This window comes from Musca autumnalis, unplaced genomic scaffold, assembly GCF_047663935.1.
Source record: "Musca autumnalis isolate F117 unplaced genomic scaffold, ASM4766393v1 scaffold_4, whole genome shotgun sequence".
Lineage (NCBI taxonomy): Eukaryota > Metazoa > Arthropoda > Insecta > Diptera > Muscidae > Musca > Musca autumnalis.
This window is the reverse complement of record NW_027411977.1, coordinates 26208584-26226756: the sequence shown is the minus strand read 5'-3', so window position 1 is coordinate 26226756 and position 18173 is coordinate 26208584. Positions and strand designations below refer to the sequence as shown.

Here is an 18173-nt window from a genome sequence, read left to right as displayed (position 1 = left end):
TTCTTAAAAAATGCACGAGCTCTGAAAAATATTCTTAAAAAATCCACGAGCTCTGAAAAATATTCTTAAAAAATGCACGAGCTCTGAAAAATATTCTTAAAAAATCCACGAGCTCTGAAAAATATTCTTAAAAAATGCACGAGCTCTGAAAAATATTCTTAAAAAATCCACGAGCTCTGAAAAATATTCTTAAAAAATGCACGAGCTCTGAAAAATATTCTTAAAAAATCCACGAGCTCTGAAAAATATTCTTAAAAAATGCACGAGCTCTGAAAAATATTCTTAAAAAATCCACGAGCTCTGAAAAATATTCTTAAAAAATGCACGAGCTCTGAAAAATATTCTTAAAAAATCCACGAGCTCTGAAAAATATTCTTAAAAAATGCACGAGCTCTGAAAAATATTCTTAAAAAATCCACGAGCTCTGAAAAATATTCTTAAAAAATCCACGAGCTCTGAAAAATATTCTTAAAAAATCCACGAGCTCTGAAAAATATTCTTAAAAAATCCACGAGCTCTGAAAAATATTCTTAAAAAATCCACGAGCTCTGAAAAATATTCTTAAAAAATCCACGAGCTCTGAGAAATATTTTTAAAAAATCTACGAGCTCTGAAATATATTCTCTGAAAAATATTCTTAAAAAATCCACGAGCTCTGAAAAATATTTTTAAAAAGTCCACGAGCTCTTAAAAATATTTTTAAAAAGTCCACGAGCTCTTAAAAATATAATTAAAAAATCCACGAGCTCTGAAAAATATTCTTAAAAAATCCACGAGCTCTTAAAAATATAATTAAAAAATCCACGAGCTCTGAAAAATATTCTTAAAAAATCCACGAGCTCTGAAAAATATTCTTAAAAAATCCACGAGCTCTGAAAAATATTTTTAAAAAGTCCACGAGCTCTGAAAAATATTCTTAAGAAATCCACGAGCTCTGAAAAATATTCTTAAAAAATCCACGAGCTCTGAAAAATATTCTTAAAAAATCCACGAGCTCTGAAAAATATTCTTAAGAAATCCACGAGCTCTGAAAAATATTCTTAAAAAATCCACGAGCTCTGAAAAATATTCTTAAAAAATCCACGAGCTCTGAAAAATATTCTTAAAAAATCCACGAGCTCTGAAAAATATTCTTAAGAAATCCACGAGCTCTGAAAATATTCTTAAAAAATCCACGAGCTCTGAAAAATATTCTTAAAAAATCCACGAGCTCTGAAAAATATTCTTAAAAAATCCACGAGCTCTGAAAAATATTCTTAAAAAATCCACGAGCTCTGAAAAATATTCTTAAAAAATCCACGAGTTCTGAAAAATATTCTTAAAAAATCCACGAGCTCTGAAAAATATTCTTAAAAAATCCACGAGCTCTGAAAAATATTTTTAAAAAATTCACGAGCTCTGAAAAATATTCTTAAAAAAATCCACGAGCAATGAAATATATTCTCTGAAAATATTCTTAAAAATTCACGAGCTCTGAAAAATATTCTTAAAAAATACACGAGCTCTGAAAAATATTCTCTGAAAATATTCTTTAAAAATCCACGAGCTCTGAAAAATATTCTTAAAAAATCCACGAGCTCTGAGAAATATTTTTAAAAAGTTCATGAGCTCCGAAAAATATTTTTAAAAAATCTACGAGCTCTGAAAAATATTCTCTGAAAATATTCTTAAAAATCCACGAGCTCTGAAAAATATTCTTAAAAAATCCACGAGCTCTGAGAAATATTTTTAAAAAGTTCACGAGCTCCGAAAAATATTTTTAAAAAATCTACGAGCTCTGAAATATATTCTCTGAAAATATTCTTAAAAAATCCACGAGCTCTGAAAAATATTTTTAAAAAGTCCACGAGCTCTTAAAAATATTTTTAAAAAGTCCACGAGTTCTTAAAAATATAATTAAAAAATCCACGAGCTCTGAAAAATATTCTTAAAAAATCCACGAGCTCTGAAAAATATTCTTAAAAAATCCACGAGCTCTGAAAAATATTTTTAAAAAGTCCACGAGCTCTGAAAAATATAATTAAAAAATGCACGAGCTCTGAAAAATATTCTTAAAAAATGCACGAGCTCTGAAAAATATTCTTAAAAAATCCACGAGCTCTGAAAAATATTCTTAAAAAATGCACGAGCTCTGAAAAATATTCTTAAAAAATCCACGAGCTCTGAAAAATATTCTTAAAAAATGCACGAGCTCTGAAAAATATTCTTAAAAAATCCACGAGCTCTGAAAAATATTCTTAAAAAATGCACGAGCTCTGAAAAATATTCTTAAAAAATCCACGAGCTCTGAAAAATATTCTTAAAAAATGCACGAGCTCTGCAAAATATTCTTAAAAAATCCACGAGCTCTGAAAAATATTCTTAAAAAATGCACGAGCTCTGAAAAATATTCTTAAAAAATCCACGAGCTCTGAAAAATATTCTTAAAAAATGCACGAGCTCTGAAAAATATTCTTAAAAAATCCACGAGCTCTGAAAAATATTCTTAAAAAATCCACGAGCTCTGAAAAATATTCTTAAAAAATCCACGAGCTCTGAAAAATATTCTTAAAAAATCCACGAGCTCTGAAAAATATTCTTAAAAAATCCACGAGCTCTGAAAAATATTCTTAAAAAATCCACGAGCTCTGAGAAATATTTTTAAAAAATCTACGAGCTCTGAAATATATTCTCTGAAAAATATTCTTAAAAAATCCACGAGCTCTGAAAAATATTTTTAAAAAGTCCACGAGCTCTTAAAAATATTTTTAAAAAGTCCACGAGCTCTTAAAAATATAATTAAAAAATCCACGAGCTCTGAAAAATATTCTTAAAAAATCCACGAGCTCTTAAAAATATAATTAAAAAATCCACGAGCTCTGAAAAATATTCTTAAAAAATCCACGAGCTCTGAAAAATATTCTTAAAAAATCCACGAGCTCTGAAAAATATTTTTAAAAAGTCCACGAGCTCTGAAAAATATAATTAAAAAATGCACGAGCTCTGAAAAATATTCTTAAAAAATCCACGAGCTCTGAAAAATATTCTTAAAAAATCCACGAGCTCTGAAAAATATTCTTAAAAAATCCACGAGCTCTGAAAAATATTCTTAAAAAATCCACGAGCTCTGAAAAATATTCTTAAAAAATCCACGAGCTCTGAAAAATATTCTTAAAAAATCCACGAGCTCTGAGAAATATTTTTAAAAAGTTCACGAGCTCCGAAAAATATTTTTAAAAAATCTACGAGCTCTGAAATATATTCTCTGAAAATATTCTTAAAAAATCCACGAGCTCTGAAAAATATTTTTAAAAAGTCCACGAGCTCTTAAAAATATTCTTAAAAAATCCACGAGCTCTGAAAAATATTCTTAAAAAATGCACGAGCTCTGAAAAATATTCTTAAAAAATCCACGAGCTCTGAAAAATATTCTTAAAAAATCCACGAGCTCTTAAAAATATTCTTAAAAAATCCACGAGCTCTGAGAAATATTTTTAAAAAGTTCACGAGCTCCGAAAAATATTTTTAAAAAATCTACGAGCTCTGAAATATATTCTCTGAAAATATTCTTAAAAAATCCACGAGCTCTTAAAAATATTTTTAAAAAGTCCACGAGCTCTTAAAAATATTCTTAAAAAATCCACGAGCTCTGAAAAATATTCTTAAAAAATGCACGAGCTCTGAAAAATATTCTTAAAAAATCCACGAGCTCTGAAAAATATTCTTAAAAAATCCACGAGCTCTGAAAAATATTCTTAAAAAATCCACGAGCTCTGAAAAATATTCTTAAAAAATCCACGAGCTCTGAAAAATATTCTTAAAAAATCCACGAGCTCTGAAAAATATTCTTAAAAAATCCACGAGCTCTGAGAAATATTTTTAAAAAGTTCACGAGCTCCGAAAAATATTTTTAAAAAATCTACGAGCTCTGAAATATATTCTCTGAAAATATTCTTAAAAAATCCACGAGCTCTGAAAAATATTTTTAAAAAGTCCACGAGCTCTTAAAAATATTTTTAAAAAGTCCACGAGCTCTGAAAAATATTCTTAAAAAATGCACGAGCTCTGAAAAATATTCTTAAAAAATCCACGAGCTCTGAAAAATATTCTTAAAAAATGCACGAGCTCTGAAAAATATTCTTAAAAAATCCACGAGCTCTGAAAAATATTCTTAAAAAATGCACGAGCTCTGAAAAATATTCTTAAAAAATCCACGAGCTCTGAAAAATATTCTTAAAAAATCCACGAGCTCTGAAAAATATTCTTAAAAAATCCACGAGCTCTGAAAAATATTCTTAAAAAATCCACGAGCTCTGAAAAATATTCTTAAAAAATCCACGAGCTCTGAAAAATATTCTTAAAAAATCCACGAGCTCTGAAAAATATTTTTAAAAAATCCACGACCTTTGAAAAATATTTTTAAAAAATCCACGAGCTCTGAAAATTATTTTTCAAAAATCCACGAGCTCTGAAAAATATTTTTCAAAAATCCACGAGCTCTGAAAAATATTTTTAAAAAATCCACGAGCTCTGAAAAATATTTTTAAAAAATCCACGAGCTCTGAAAAATATTTTTAAAAAATCGACGAGCTCTGAAAAATATTTTTAAAAAATCCACGAGCTCTGAAAAATATTTTTAAAAAATCCACGAGCTCTGAAAAATATTTTTAAGAAATCCACGAGCTCTGAAAAATATTTTTAAAAAATCCACGAGCTCTGAAAAATATTTTTAAAAAATCCACGAGCTCTGAAAAATATTTTTAAAAAATCCACGAGCTCTGAAAAATATTTTTAAAAAATCCACGAGCTCTGAAAAATATTTTTAAAAAATCCACGAGCTCTGAAAAATATTTGTAAAAAATCCACGAGCTCTGAAAAATATTTGTAAAAAATCCACGAGCTCTGAAAAATATTTTTAAAAAATCCACGAGCTCTGAAAAATATTTGTAAAAAATCCACGAGCTCTGAAAAATATTCTTACAAAATTCACGAGCTCTGAAAAATATTCTTAAGAAACCCACGAGCTCTGAAAAAATTTTCTTAAAAAATCCACAGGCCCTGAAAATATTCTTAAAAAACCCACGAGTCCTGAAAAATATTGATAAAAAAATCACGAACCCAGAATTTTTTTACATGTCCACGAGCCCTGAAAAGTGTCATAAAAACGAGCTCGAAAAAATCTTAAAAACACACGAGCTCTGAAAAATATTCTTAAAAAGTCCACGAACTCTGAAAAATATTCTTAAAAAGTCCACGAACTCTGAAAAATATTCTTAAAAAGTCCACGAACTCTGAAAAATATTCTTCAAAATTCCACGAGCTCTGAAAAATATTCTTAAAAAGTCCACGAGCTCTGAAAAATATTTCTAAAAGTCCACGAGCTCTGGAAATGTTCTTAAAAAGTCCACGAGCTTTGACAAATATTATTAAAAAGTCCACGAACTCTGAAAAATATTCTTAAAAAGTCCACGAACTCTGAAAAATATTCTTCAAAATTCCACGAGCTCTGAAAAATATTCTTAAAAAGTCCACGAGCTCTGAAAAATATTTCTAAAAGTCCACGAGCTCTGGAAATGTTCTTAAAAAGTCCACGAGCTTTGACAAATATTATTAAAAAGTCCACGAACTCTGAAAAATATTCTTAAACAGTCCACGAGCTCTGAAAAATATTCTTAAAAAGTCCACGAGCTCTGAAAAATATTTCTAAAAGTTCACGAGCTCTGGAAATGTTCTTAAAAAGTCCACGAGCTCTGAAAAATATTCTTAAAAAGTCCACGAGCTTTGACAAATATTATTAAAAAGTCCACGAACTCTGAAAAATATTCTTAAAAAGTCCACGAACTCTGAAAAATATTCTTAAAAATTCCACGAGCTCTGAAAAATATTCTTAAAAAGTCCACGAGCTCTGAAAAATATTCTTAAAAAGTCCACGAGCTTTGAAAAATATTCTTAAAAATTCCACGAGCTCTGAAAAATATTGTTAAAAAGTCCATGAGCTCTGAAAAATATTCTTAAAAATTCCACGAGCTCTGAAAAATATTCTTAAAAAGTCCACGAGCTCTGAAAAATATTGTTAAAAAGTCCATGAGCTCTGAAAAATATTGTTAAAAAGTCCATGAGCTCTGAAAAATATTCTTAAAAAGTCCACGAGCTCTGAAAAATATTCTTAAAAAGTCCACGAGCTTTGAAAAATATTCTTAAAAAGTCCACGAGCTCTGAAAAATATTTTAAAAAAGTAAACGAGCTCTGAAAAATATTTTTAAAAAATTCACGAGCTCTGAAAAATATTCTTAAAAAATCCACGAGCTCTGAAAAATATTATTAAAAAAACCACGAGCTTTGACAAATATTCTTAAAAATCCACGAGCTCTGAAAAACATTCTTAAAAAATGCACGGGCTCTGAAAAATATTCTTAAAAAATCCACGAGCTCTGACAAATATAAACTCTGAAAATCTTCTTAAAAAATCCACGAGCTCTGAAAAATATTCTTAAAAAAACCACGAGCTTTGAAAAATAATCTTAAAAAATCCACGAGCTCTGAAAAATATTTTTAAAAAGTCCACGAGCTCTGAAAAATATTTTTAAAAAATCCACGAGCTTTGAATTTTTTTTTTTTTTTTTAAACCACGAACTCTGAAAAATATTTTTAAAAAATCCACGAGCTTTTAAAAAGGTACTTGATATCTGAAAAATATTTTAAAAGAACCAAAACTAAAAAAATCCACGAGCCCTGAAAAAATTCCTAAAAATCCACGAGCCTTAAAAGGCACTGCAACATATGTTTTAAAATATTTACGTTCGTTGAAAAGAATTCTAAAAATTCCCGAACCCTGCAAAATAATTTTAAACATTTCACCATCTCCGAAAAATATTCTTAAAAATCTACGCTCAAGAATGTTTAATCCTTTAAAAATCTATTTAAATAAAATAAACAATTTCAACATTGATTTTCGTGAACGAATATTGCAATATTCGCCATAGATATTCACAATGGACATCGTGTGCCATCATGTACAGTGAATATTTAGTGAACTTGACAAAAAACTTTGTCAGATTTATGGCATGCAATGGTCGCAATGTACATAAATCCTCCAAGCAATATAAATCCATAAAGTCTTTCATTCAAATACATGGAGCGGGACAATAGAGTTGGCAGTTCGCTTTTTTTTGGAAAAAACTTCTGGCAAAAAAGCGAAACAAATCTTTAATAAATTTGCTCTGGTCATGCAAACCACGTAATAACACGGAGCTGAAGTGCTGCCAGCCATGTCAAAGGACCTCTTGGTTCGACATCCTCCTACTACTCTATATCAACAACGATGTCTCAATGAAGCTAGCCAGCAAAGTAAGAGATTTTAAATAGATAAACAAAAAAATTAGAAAAAGCAACAACAATAAAAGGACAGCCAGCGATGAACCAAAGTCTTTCAGGTCAAAACAAAGGCACAAAAAATACAACAAAAACAATGAAAATGTTAGACTAAATTGTTTTTTCTTTGGCATTACAGGGCTCATTTGTAGAAACAGAGAAAATTTAAGGCAGTGAGACATGGTTATGTGTATGTGTGTTTTAGACCAGTAGGTTTCCATTGGAAAAAAAGGACACTGCCCATGTTTGTTTGGTTATAGAAGCATATAAACGACCTCTTCTCTTGCAGTTTGTTTATATTATTGTGGCGGATGTCTAAATTGATAAATTCATGTTGACGTTGTAGCTGACCCCAGAAAGTTCGCGGTTTGCCGCCTTAACATTTTTTAAATAACATATTTTATTCGGCTTGTAGCATTTTTCTTCTGTTGGCGGTTTTTTGGCAAGCAATTTGTTCTGTTGTTGGTATTTTTTTTATTTCTGGGTATCATTTGATATGGCCACCAAATCTCCTTTTGTTTATTTCACCAGCGAATTAAGTTAAATTTGTGCCGCTTTTTTCTCGCTATGGGCTGTAGATGTTTGAGGCGCGATAAACGTGATTAAATTTATTAAAAGGGAACTTAAGCGCTTTTTCCATTATTTTTGTCATTGTTTTTTATTCGCGTAATACTTTTTGTGTCATAATCCACATATGGCGAAAATCACGTTAACTTCACCGGAACATATGTCAAAGAGTGAAAGGTAATTTTTTGTTTAAATAATATTTAGTAAACCGGAAGAAGGTACATAAATATTTGTATTAAAGACAACAAAAAGTGGCTACATGAGGAAAGTACAAATTTATATCATAAACAGCTATAGACGAAACCCATGAGAATGGGTTGGTGTTCTTTCAATCAGAAAGATAATTTACAAAAGATATGAAAAATATTTTTATTTTATTTATGAAAAGCACTAACATTTCAAAAGCCCTGAAAATTATTCTTCAAAGATCCACGAGCTCTGAAAAATATTTTTCAAGGATCCATGAGGCTTGAAGAATATTCTTCAAAGATCCACGAGCTCTCAAAACTATTCTTCAAAGATCCACGAGCTCTGAAAAATATTCTTAAAAAAACCACGATTACTGAAAAATATTCTAAATAGTCCACGAGCGTTAAAAAATAAAGATATTCTTATAAAACAAATGAGCTCTGAAATATGTTCTTTAAGGTATATAGGAGCCCTAAAAGTATTCCTGAACAATTCTTAGATAAATCAAGAGCATTGAAAAATATTTTTTAAAATATCCAGGAGACCTGAACAAAAATCCTTCAAAAATTTAAGAGCCTGAAAACTGTTCAAAATTCACGATCCCTGAAAAAATATTTTTAAAAAATCTCGATCCCTGAAAATTTTCTTAAAATATCCAAGAGCATGAAAAATATTTGTACAAAATGAAAGAGACCTGAAAACATTCTCAAAAAATCAACGAGCCCTGAAAACTATTCCTAAAAATTCAAAGCCTTGAACAATATTCTTTAAACAATGCAGGTGCCCTGAAAAAATATTCTTAAAAAAATCTATAGGTCCTAAAAAATATTATTAGAAAATCTGTGAGTCCTGAAAAATATTCTTAAAAATTTGCGAGTCCTGAAACTCATTTTTAAAAACCATCGATCCCTAAAAAATATTTTTATAAAATCCACGAACTCTGAAAAATATTCTTTTAAACGTACGAGCAATGAAAAAATTTTAAATATAAAGGAGCCTTTAATAATATTAAAAATCCAAGAGTGCGAAAAAAAACAAGAGTCGTAAAAAATATGTTAAAACTGCAGGAGCCCAGAAAAATATGTTAAAAAATCCAGGAGCACTGAAAAATATGTTTTAAAAATCCACAACCCCGAGCCACTGAAAATACTCTTAAAAGTCTTTTAGCCCTGAAAAAAATTCTCAAAAATTAACGATACCTGAAAAATTGTTTTACAAAACACTGTGCAACACAAAATTATTATCCATATTCTGACACCGCAGCGTGATAGAAGACCAAAAAAGAGAGGACACGTGTCTCGCCGTTTTTTCGCATCTCATCAACTTTCGCGGTTATAGGCCTCCAAAGGTTTAAGGCTTTGATGTAAAAAGGTTCATTTAGTCAGGACTATATCTTCCAAACCGTTAGGAAATTTGAATTAATCTCAGAGGCAAAGTTGTAGCTCTTGTCTTAAAGAACAAAAATTGTGAACACATATGACATACAGCTATCAAACCGATCAAATTTGAAACTAACAACCAACACAAAAATGTACCTCAGATCTCAATAAACATCTTTCTAGAATATACGAACTCTATAGAAACGAATCTTAATGGTCAAAATATCAAAACAATTTTTATCCTCTTTTCTCGGCTTCTGCTCCATAGAAACTAAACGGTTCAAAATTCAAGAAAACGTTCAACCACAATAGTGTGGCAAAGGCATCAATAAACAACTTTCTGGAACATGCGAAAAATCTATGAACGGTTCTTAATGGTAAAAATAGGAAAACAATTTTGAAAATATTCAATTTTTACACATTTTTCTCCGATTCTGGGAGAAAAATTTGACCATGATGATTTTGACCTTGCAGATGAAATTTGATGGATTATATGTGTACACAATTTTTGTTCCTTAAGACAAGTGCTACAACTTTGCCTCTGAGATTAATTCAAATTTCCTAACGGTTTGGAAGATATAGTCCTGACTAAATGACCCTTTACACATCAAAGCCTCAAACCTTTAGAGGCCTATAACCGCGAAAGTTGATGAGATAGGGAAAAACGGCGAGACACCTGCCTTCTCATTTTTGGTGTTCTATCACACTGTGGAGTCAGAATATGGTTAATAAAACAAGACTTAAAAAATTACACACAGTGAAATCAACAAGCCCTGACAAATATTCGGGCCCTGGCAAATACTCTTAAAAATTCCCGATCCCTAAAAAATATCTTTGTAAATTAGCCGATAGCCTTAGACGCTAGTGCTATTTTTTAAATAAATCAATTTTTATAGAGTCCACGAGCCCTGACAAATATTCTTAAAAAACTACGAATCCTGAAAAATATTCTTAAAAATCCACGAGCCCTTAAAAATATATTTATAAAATCCACAAGATATATTTTACGAGCGCTTAGAAGAAACATATGACCGTTGCCCTGCCCATGACATTAAAATCATTCTAGGCGATTTTAATGCCAAAATTGGAAAGGAGAATATCTTTGGCCCAACAGTCGGGAAATTCAGTCTCCACAGTGAAACATCTGACAATGGTATGAGACTGATAGACTTTGCAGCTGCAAAAAACATGGTAGTTAGCAGTACCAGATTTAATCATCTCGATATTCATAAGGGCACCTGGCTGTCTCCAGATCAGAAAACAAGAAACCAAATTGATCATGTTGTGATAGATGGAAGACATGGATGTACATGGATGTACATATCAGCGCAATGGCAAAGCATTGCCCACTCCATGCAAACAGCCGCAAAATCCATACTTGGATACCAGAGACCTCCACCAAGGAATCCATGGTATGATGAGGAGTGTCGTGCTGCCACCGAAAAGAAAAATGCGGCATATAAGGCTACTTTACAATCCGTAGCAACGCGTAGCGCACGAGAGAGATACAGGGAGAATAGGAGAGAGGAGAAACGTCTTTTCCGCAGGAAAAAGAGAGAGATGGAAAAGCGGGAGTGTGAAAAAATCGAGATGTACAGGAGCCAGAATGAAGTCCGAAAATTCTACCAAAGAGTCAAGCATCAAACTGATGGCTTTGGTACAGGCACATCCTCCTGTAGAGACCAGCAAGGTAATTTGGTAACTGATACAGATAGTGTACTCAGGATATGGAAAGAACATTTTTCAAATCTGTTGTTATCCAACAGCAGCGAAGACGACGAAGATACCACAGTCCCAATCCCAGAAGATGGTATTGAATGTATACCGCCCAGCCAAGATGAGGTAAAGACAGCAATAAATCGGCTAAAGAATAATAAGGCAGCAGGGGCCGATGGCTTACCAGCCGAGCTGTTCAAAACCGGAGGCGACACGCTGATAAGGTGTATTCATCAGCTAGTTAGCACCATCTGGCAGGAAGAACGAGTACCCGACGATTGGAACCTGAGTATCCTGTGCCCCGTCCACAAGAAGGGAGATAAGACTGTATGCTCTAACTATAGGGGCATAAGTCTACTCCCTATTGCCGACAAGATCGTGTCAGGGATATTGTGCGAACGACTAAAGCCAATGGTCAACGAGATTATTGGACCATACCAATGCGGCTTTAGACCTGGCAAGTCCTCCATTGACCAGATATTTACCCTGCGGCAAATCCTGGAGAAGACCCAAGAGATGCAGATCGACACCTACCACCTTTTTGTCGATTATAAAGCAGCCTTCGACAGTCCGCTGCGCTCAAAGGTATTCCAAGCCATGTCTGAATTTGGTATTCCCGCAAAGCTCATCCGGCTTTGTAAAATGACTTTAACTGACACGAGGTCCTCAGTTAAAATAGGAAAGAACCTCTCCGAAGAGTTTGGTACCAAAAGAGGTTTCAGACAAGGAGACAGCCTTTCGTGTGACCTCTTCAACATCCTGCTAGAAAAGGTTATACGAGAGGCAAACGTCAAAAGAAGTGGCACAATCTACACCAATAGTCACATGTTACTTGCTTATGCTGATGATATAGACATCATGGGTCGATCAGTAAAAGAAGTAACTGATACCTTTATAAAGGTCGAAGGAGAATCTGCTAAAGTGGGTCTGGCGGTAAACGGTGAGAAGACCAAGTTGATGGTGTCGACGCGCAATGCGTCCATTGAGCTCGGACCGACTGTGGAAGTTGGTTCCTATAATATTGAGGTAGTAAAAGACTTCGTCTACCTCGGCACCTCCGTCAACACAACAAACGACATCAGTTGTGAAATAAAAAGAAGAATTGTATTGGCCAACAGATGCTACTTTGGATTAAGTAAGCAGTTTAAAAACAAAGCCACATCTCGTCAAACAAAAATAACGCTCTACAAAACACTGATACTACCCGTGCTGATGTATGGCTCCGAAGCCTGGGTACTTGCGCAAGCAGACATGGCAGTGCTTGGTGTGTTTGAGAGAAAAATTCTTCGAAAGATCTACGGACCAATCTGCGTTGACGGTGAATATCGACGTCGCATGAACCACGAGCTGTATCTGCTATACAACGACATCAATATTGTTAAACGTATCGAGATGCAGCGATTGCGTTGGCTAGGCCATATCATAAGAATGAGCGATGATGAACCCGCTAAAAAGGCGTATGAATACATGCCACATGGCGGTGCACGCAGAATTGGCAGGCCAAGGAATAGATGGCGCAAACAAGTGGATGATGAGATGAAAAGGCGCGGTATTCCAGAGTGCAAAGCAACAAATAGAGAGGAATGGAGATCTCTTCTTAGTTCGGCCTATAGAACAAATGTTCTGTAATGGGCCAGCTAAGTAAGTAAGTAAAATCCACAAGCCCTGGCATATATTTTTAAAAAAACTACGAATCCTACAAAATATTCTAAAAAAAATCCACGAGCCCTTAAAAATATATTTATAAAATCCACGACCCATGACAAATATTCTTAAAAAACTACGAATCCTGAAATGTATTCTTAAAAAATCCACTAGCCCTTAAAAATATATTTATAAAATCCACGACCCCTGACAAATATTCTTAAAAAAACAAAGAATCCTGAAAATTATTCTTAAAAAATCCACGACGCCATAGAAATATATTTATAAAATCCACAAGATCTGACAAATATTTTTATAAAATCCACGAGCCCTGGCAAATATTCTTAAAACACTACGAACCCTGAAAAATATTCTTAAAAAATCCACAAGTCATTAAAACATATTTATAAAATCCACGAGCACTTAAGATAATTTTTAAAAAATTAAAATGTTCTTGAAAAAACCACGAGCCCTGAAAAATACATATTCCTAAAAACTCCACGAGCACTCAAAAATATATTTATAAAATCCACAAGCCCTTAAAAATATATTTATAAATTCCACAAGACCTCAAAAATATATTTATAAAATCCACGAGCCCTGACAAATATTCTTAAAAAAATCCACGAGCTCTGAAAAATATTATCTGAAATTATTTTCAACAAATCCACGAGCCCTAAAAATATTCTTAAAAATTCCAGAGCCTTGAAAAATATTTTTATAAAATCCACGAGCCCTGAAAAATATTCTTAAAAAAATTCCAGAGCCTTATAAAATATTCTTTAAAATATCCACGAGCCCTAAAAATATTCTTTAAAAATTCCAGAGCCTTGAAAAATATTCTTTAAAAATTCACGAGCCCTAAAAAAAATTCTTTAAAAATACTCGAGCCCAGGAAATAATCTTAAAAAAATCCATCAGCCCTGAAATATGTACATATTTAAAAAATCCACGAGCCCGGAATATATTTCTGAAAAATCCGCAAGCCCTGCAATATATACCAAAAAATTAGAAATTTATTTAAACAATTTATCAGCCCTAAAAATGTTTTTCAAAAATCCACGAACCTTGCAAAATACTCTTTAAAATATCCACGGGCCATAAAACTGTTTTTAAAAAATTCCAGAACTTTGAAAAATATTCTTTAAAAATTCACGAGCAATGAAAAATATTTTTAAAAAATCCACGAGCAATTAAAAATGTTAAGAAAATCCAAGAGCCCTTAAAGATATTAAAAAAACCAAGAGAAATATAAAAAACAGGAGCCATGAAAAATATTTTTAAAAAATCCAAGAGCCCCGAAATGTATTTGTAAAAACTTACTAGGCCTGAAAATGTGTTAAAAAATCCAGGAGCTTTGAAAAATATGTTACAAAAAATCTATGAGTCATTCGAAAATTGTTAAAATATCCACGAGCCATTGCAAAAATTTGTAAAAAAGTTACCAAGCCTAAAACCTATTCATAGAAAATCACGAACCCTTAAAAATATTAAAAAAAATATTTTTGCCTTACTAATATTTTTAAAAAAACCGCAAGCCTTTAATTTTTTTTTTTTTTTTTTTTTTTTGAAATTCTACAAGCCTTAAAAATATTTTTTAGAAAATCCACGAGCATTAAAAAATATTTTTAAAAAATTAAAGAACCTTAAAAAATATTTTTTAGAAAATCCACGAATATTTTTAAAAAATCAAAGAGCTTAAAGGAATATTTCTTCGAAATCCACGAGCCTGAACAAATATTTTAAACAAATCTAAGAGTCTACTAGGTATGAAAAATATGTTAAAAAATCCAGGAGCGCTGAAAAATATGTTACAAAAAATCCATGAGTCATTGCAAAAATTGTTAAAATATCCACGAGCCCTTGCAAATATTTGCAAAAGTTACCAAGCCTGAAACATATTTATAAAAAAGACACCAGCCCTTAAAAATATTAAAAACAATAATTTTTGAGTTAAAAATATTTTTAAAAAATCAAAACATTTTTTTAGAAAATCCACGAGCATTAAAAAATATTTTTAAAAAATCAAAGAACCTTAAAAAATATTTTTTAGAAAATCCACGAGCCTAAAACTATTTTTAAAAAATCAAAGATCCTTAAAAAAATGTTTAGAAAATCTACGAGCCTTAAACAATATTTTTAATAAATCAAAGAGAGTTAAAAAATATTTTTAGAATATCCACAAGCCTTAACAAATATTAAAAAAAATATTACATATTAAGGGCCTTAAAAATTAGGTTTTAAAAAAAACCACGAGCCTTAAAAATATTTTTAGAAAATCCACAAGCCTTATTAATGTTTTTCAAAAATCCATGGGGATTTAACAATATTAAAAAAAATCCACTAGCCTTAAGACATATTTAAAAAATGTGAGCCTTAAGGAATATTTAAAAAAATAAACGAACCTTAAGTGATATTTAAAAAAAAATCCACAAGATCTGAAAAATGTGTTTAAAAAAGCCACGAGCTCTGAGAAAAGGTGGCCTTGAAAAATATTCTTAGGGCCATTATTGTATGTTTTTTTTACTATTGGATGAATTTGAAAACGCAAAATAAACCAAATTAATGGCATTAAAATATAATTGTCACATTAAAAGTTAATAAGATTTAATGATCGCTCTTAATTTTAAGTTAACTGGAACGCAATAAATCAGTTCGGAAAATCCAAACTATAGCAAAAGAAGAATTGTAATAATGGGGGTTAAACAATTTAAGAGCCCTGAAAATTATATTTAAAAATTTAACGAGCCCTACAAATTTTTTCGTAAAAATTCCCTTGGTAAACATAGCCTATTTTTTCCCACTAATAAATTAAAGTTGTTTTAATAAAATATTAAAACAACGACTATGGGATTAAGCCTGACTATTTTGAAAAACAAAATAGAAGTCGTCATCCCAAACAAAAAAACGCCAAACCTCCTAATTTCATGCATCCTAAAACTGTTTAAAAAACCACAAGGCCTAAAAAATTTCGGTAAAAATCCACTAGGCCTAAAAAGGAATTTTAAAAAATCCACGATGCATAAATAATATTATTAAAATATCCACGAGGCCTAAAAAAGTGTTGTTAAAAATCCACGAGGCCTAAAAAATTATTGTTAAATAATCCACGAGCCCTGAAACTCATTCTTTAACAATTGACGAGCCCTGAAAATGTTCCTAAGAAATCTACGAGCCCTGAAAAATATTCTTAAAAATTCTAAGAGACTTGAAAATATTGCAACAATCAACGAGCCCTGAAACTAGTTTTAAATTTTAAATAAACTTCGAGTTTATAAAAATAGTTTTAAAATTTGCACGAATTTTGAAAAAAGATTAAAAAATCCTCTTACTCACCTCTGCCTTTACTGTCCACATGTGAATTATCCAATGAGGTGGTGGTCAATGATGAGGGGGCTGTACTTGATGTTATGACACCATGTTGCTGATGGTGCGGTGAACAACCGGCCGGCTGTAGGGTATCCAAACGATAACGTTGACCCGTTGTTGCTGCCGATACTGTGGAAATGCAGTTACCATTCAGCACTAAGCTCGGTGTACTATGACTAATGCTTGCCGATGATCCAGAATTATGGACCGGTAAACCTATGCAATTGTTATTACTATTCTGTACGGAGGGTAGAGTGTCGAGGGTATCGCTTAAGCGTTGACTTGAATAAATGTCACTGGGGAAGATAATAATGAAAAAATATTGGTTAAAAACAACTGTGGTGTGTTTCAAAACGTGTTTTTTTTTAATTTACCTAAAAGCACTGGAAGCTCCAAAAAATGTACTACGATCCTGTAGTGCAGCCTTGGCTTTCTCTACACTTTGTTTTAGTTGCTCAAAAGTGGATTGATGAAAACGATATGATGTCCAATCCGGTGAACATTGTCCCAGTGTTATGCAATCCTCGGTTTTGACTTGAGCCAGTGTCGGCGGCGACACTCGCTTCAGGTCTAAAGCCGTTTGATATGAGCAGGAATTTTCGTACATGTTGACAAATCCACCACCACCACCACCACCAACAACTTCGGTCAGTGGTGCTACCGTTGACCAACTCAATTTAGCAACGCTGGGAGTACAAAGTGGAACTGATGTCCACTTTAGCCTGCAAGGAGAAAAAGAAGAGATTGGTTAAGTTTTCATAAAAATGGACAGGCATAGAGTGTTTGGCGCATCATATATGGTAACATGGGGCGCCTTCGCCACTGGGGCGGGTACGCCATCGCCGATTTTCTCGCAAAATACAAGTGCTAGAAAAAATCCGTTAAAGGCAAAATTGTAAGTTTAATGAAGATCTATCGTCTCCCAAAAGTTGGCAGTTGTGTCATAAGTATGATAGCGGACGCACGCGGTTTTGTGTTTTGAGGGTATAGGGAAAAATAATTATGGTAGATGTTTTTTGTGATATCTTCTTTACCTTTTGTGATATCAAAAACATATTTTATACCGTTAGAAGACAACTACTGAATCCCAATAATTTACATGAAAAAACAATAACAAATGTCAATATATTCATATTATGAGATATGTTGGGGGTGGGGCGCCTACGCCATGATAGGGGTGTGGTGGGTTAATGCCAGAAATTTGTCATGTTTAACTTCAATTCTTTTTGCCATAGATATAACACGCTACAATGTGAAGTTAAAATCAAATATTATCATAAATGTATCTTGTTTTGGTTATATTATGATTTTTGTACCTAAATTCAAGGAACCTATTTCAATTAACCGCTAGAATCGGTTACTATTTGTGAATTTTAGAATCATTTTTGATTATTCAATAGAAAACATGTTCCTTTTTCGCATAATGTTGATATTTAAGGAAAAAATATGGCAAATTACAGTTTTAGAGTCCGTTGGAAAATGTTCAATATCGATGGCGAAGCTGCCCCATGGGTGGGGAGGCTTCGCCACTTTTTAGACATTTTGTAAATTCTCAAAATAATATTTTAAAAACAAAATTATAACCACTTATATATTAAAACTTATAGTCAAGATACGCTAATATTTGTACCAAAAATAATATTTGAAAAAAACTTTAACGGTGTCGGTATGAGAACATTTTGAACAAAAACGTGGCGAAGGCGCCCCATGTTACCATACATGAAATCGAGTAAAAATATATAAAAAGTATATACAGTATCTATATCCAAATCAGATTCTAAAATATTTTCCACAATTAAATTTTGGGCATCTGATATTCTCTTTCAAAAAATAAACAAAATTTCCACATTCTATTCAAAGTAATTTTTTCGATACGCACTCATCCAACCAACGACGATTTAATAGCGTAAGAATAACGTGTGATAATTTCCATGGGATGTGTGTAGATGATGTTGGCCC

At 32.1% G+C, this 18173-nt stretch overlaps 1 protein-coding gene across 1 annotated transcript in view; it reads right to left on the bottom strand.

The window, feature by feature from the left end:
- The window catches only part of Ets65A (DNA-binding protein D-ETS-3), a 164731-nt gene extending 147807 nt beyond the window's left edge, over window positions 1–16924 (bottom strand). The window contains exons 1-2 of the mRNA XM_073987861.1: window positions 16589–16924; window positions 16182–16510 (exon numbers count right to left, since the gene is read on the bottom strand). Of these exons, the coding sequence (XP_073843962.1) occupies window positions 16182–16510; window positions 16589–16821 (562 nt within the window). The 5' untranslated portion in view covers window positions 16822–16924. The remainder of the gene's footprint in view (window positions 1–16181; window positions 16511–16588) is intronic.
- Between the last annotated feature and the right edge of the window lie 1249 nt (window positions 16925–18173).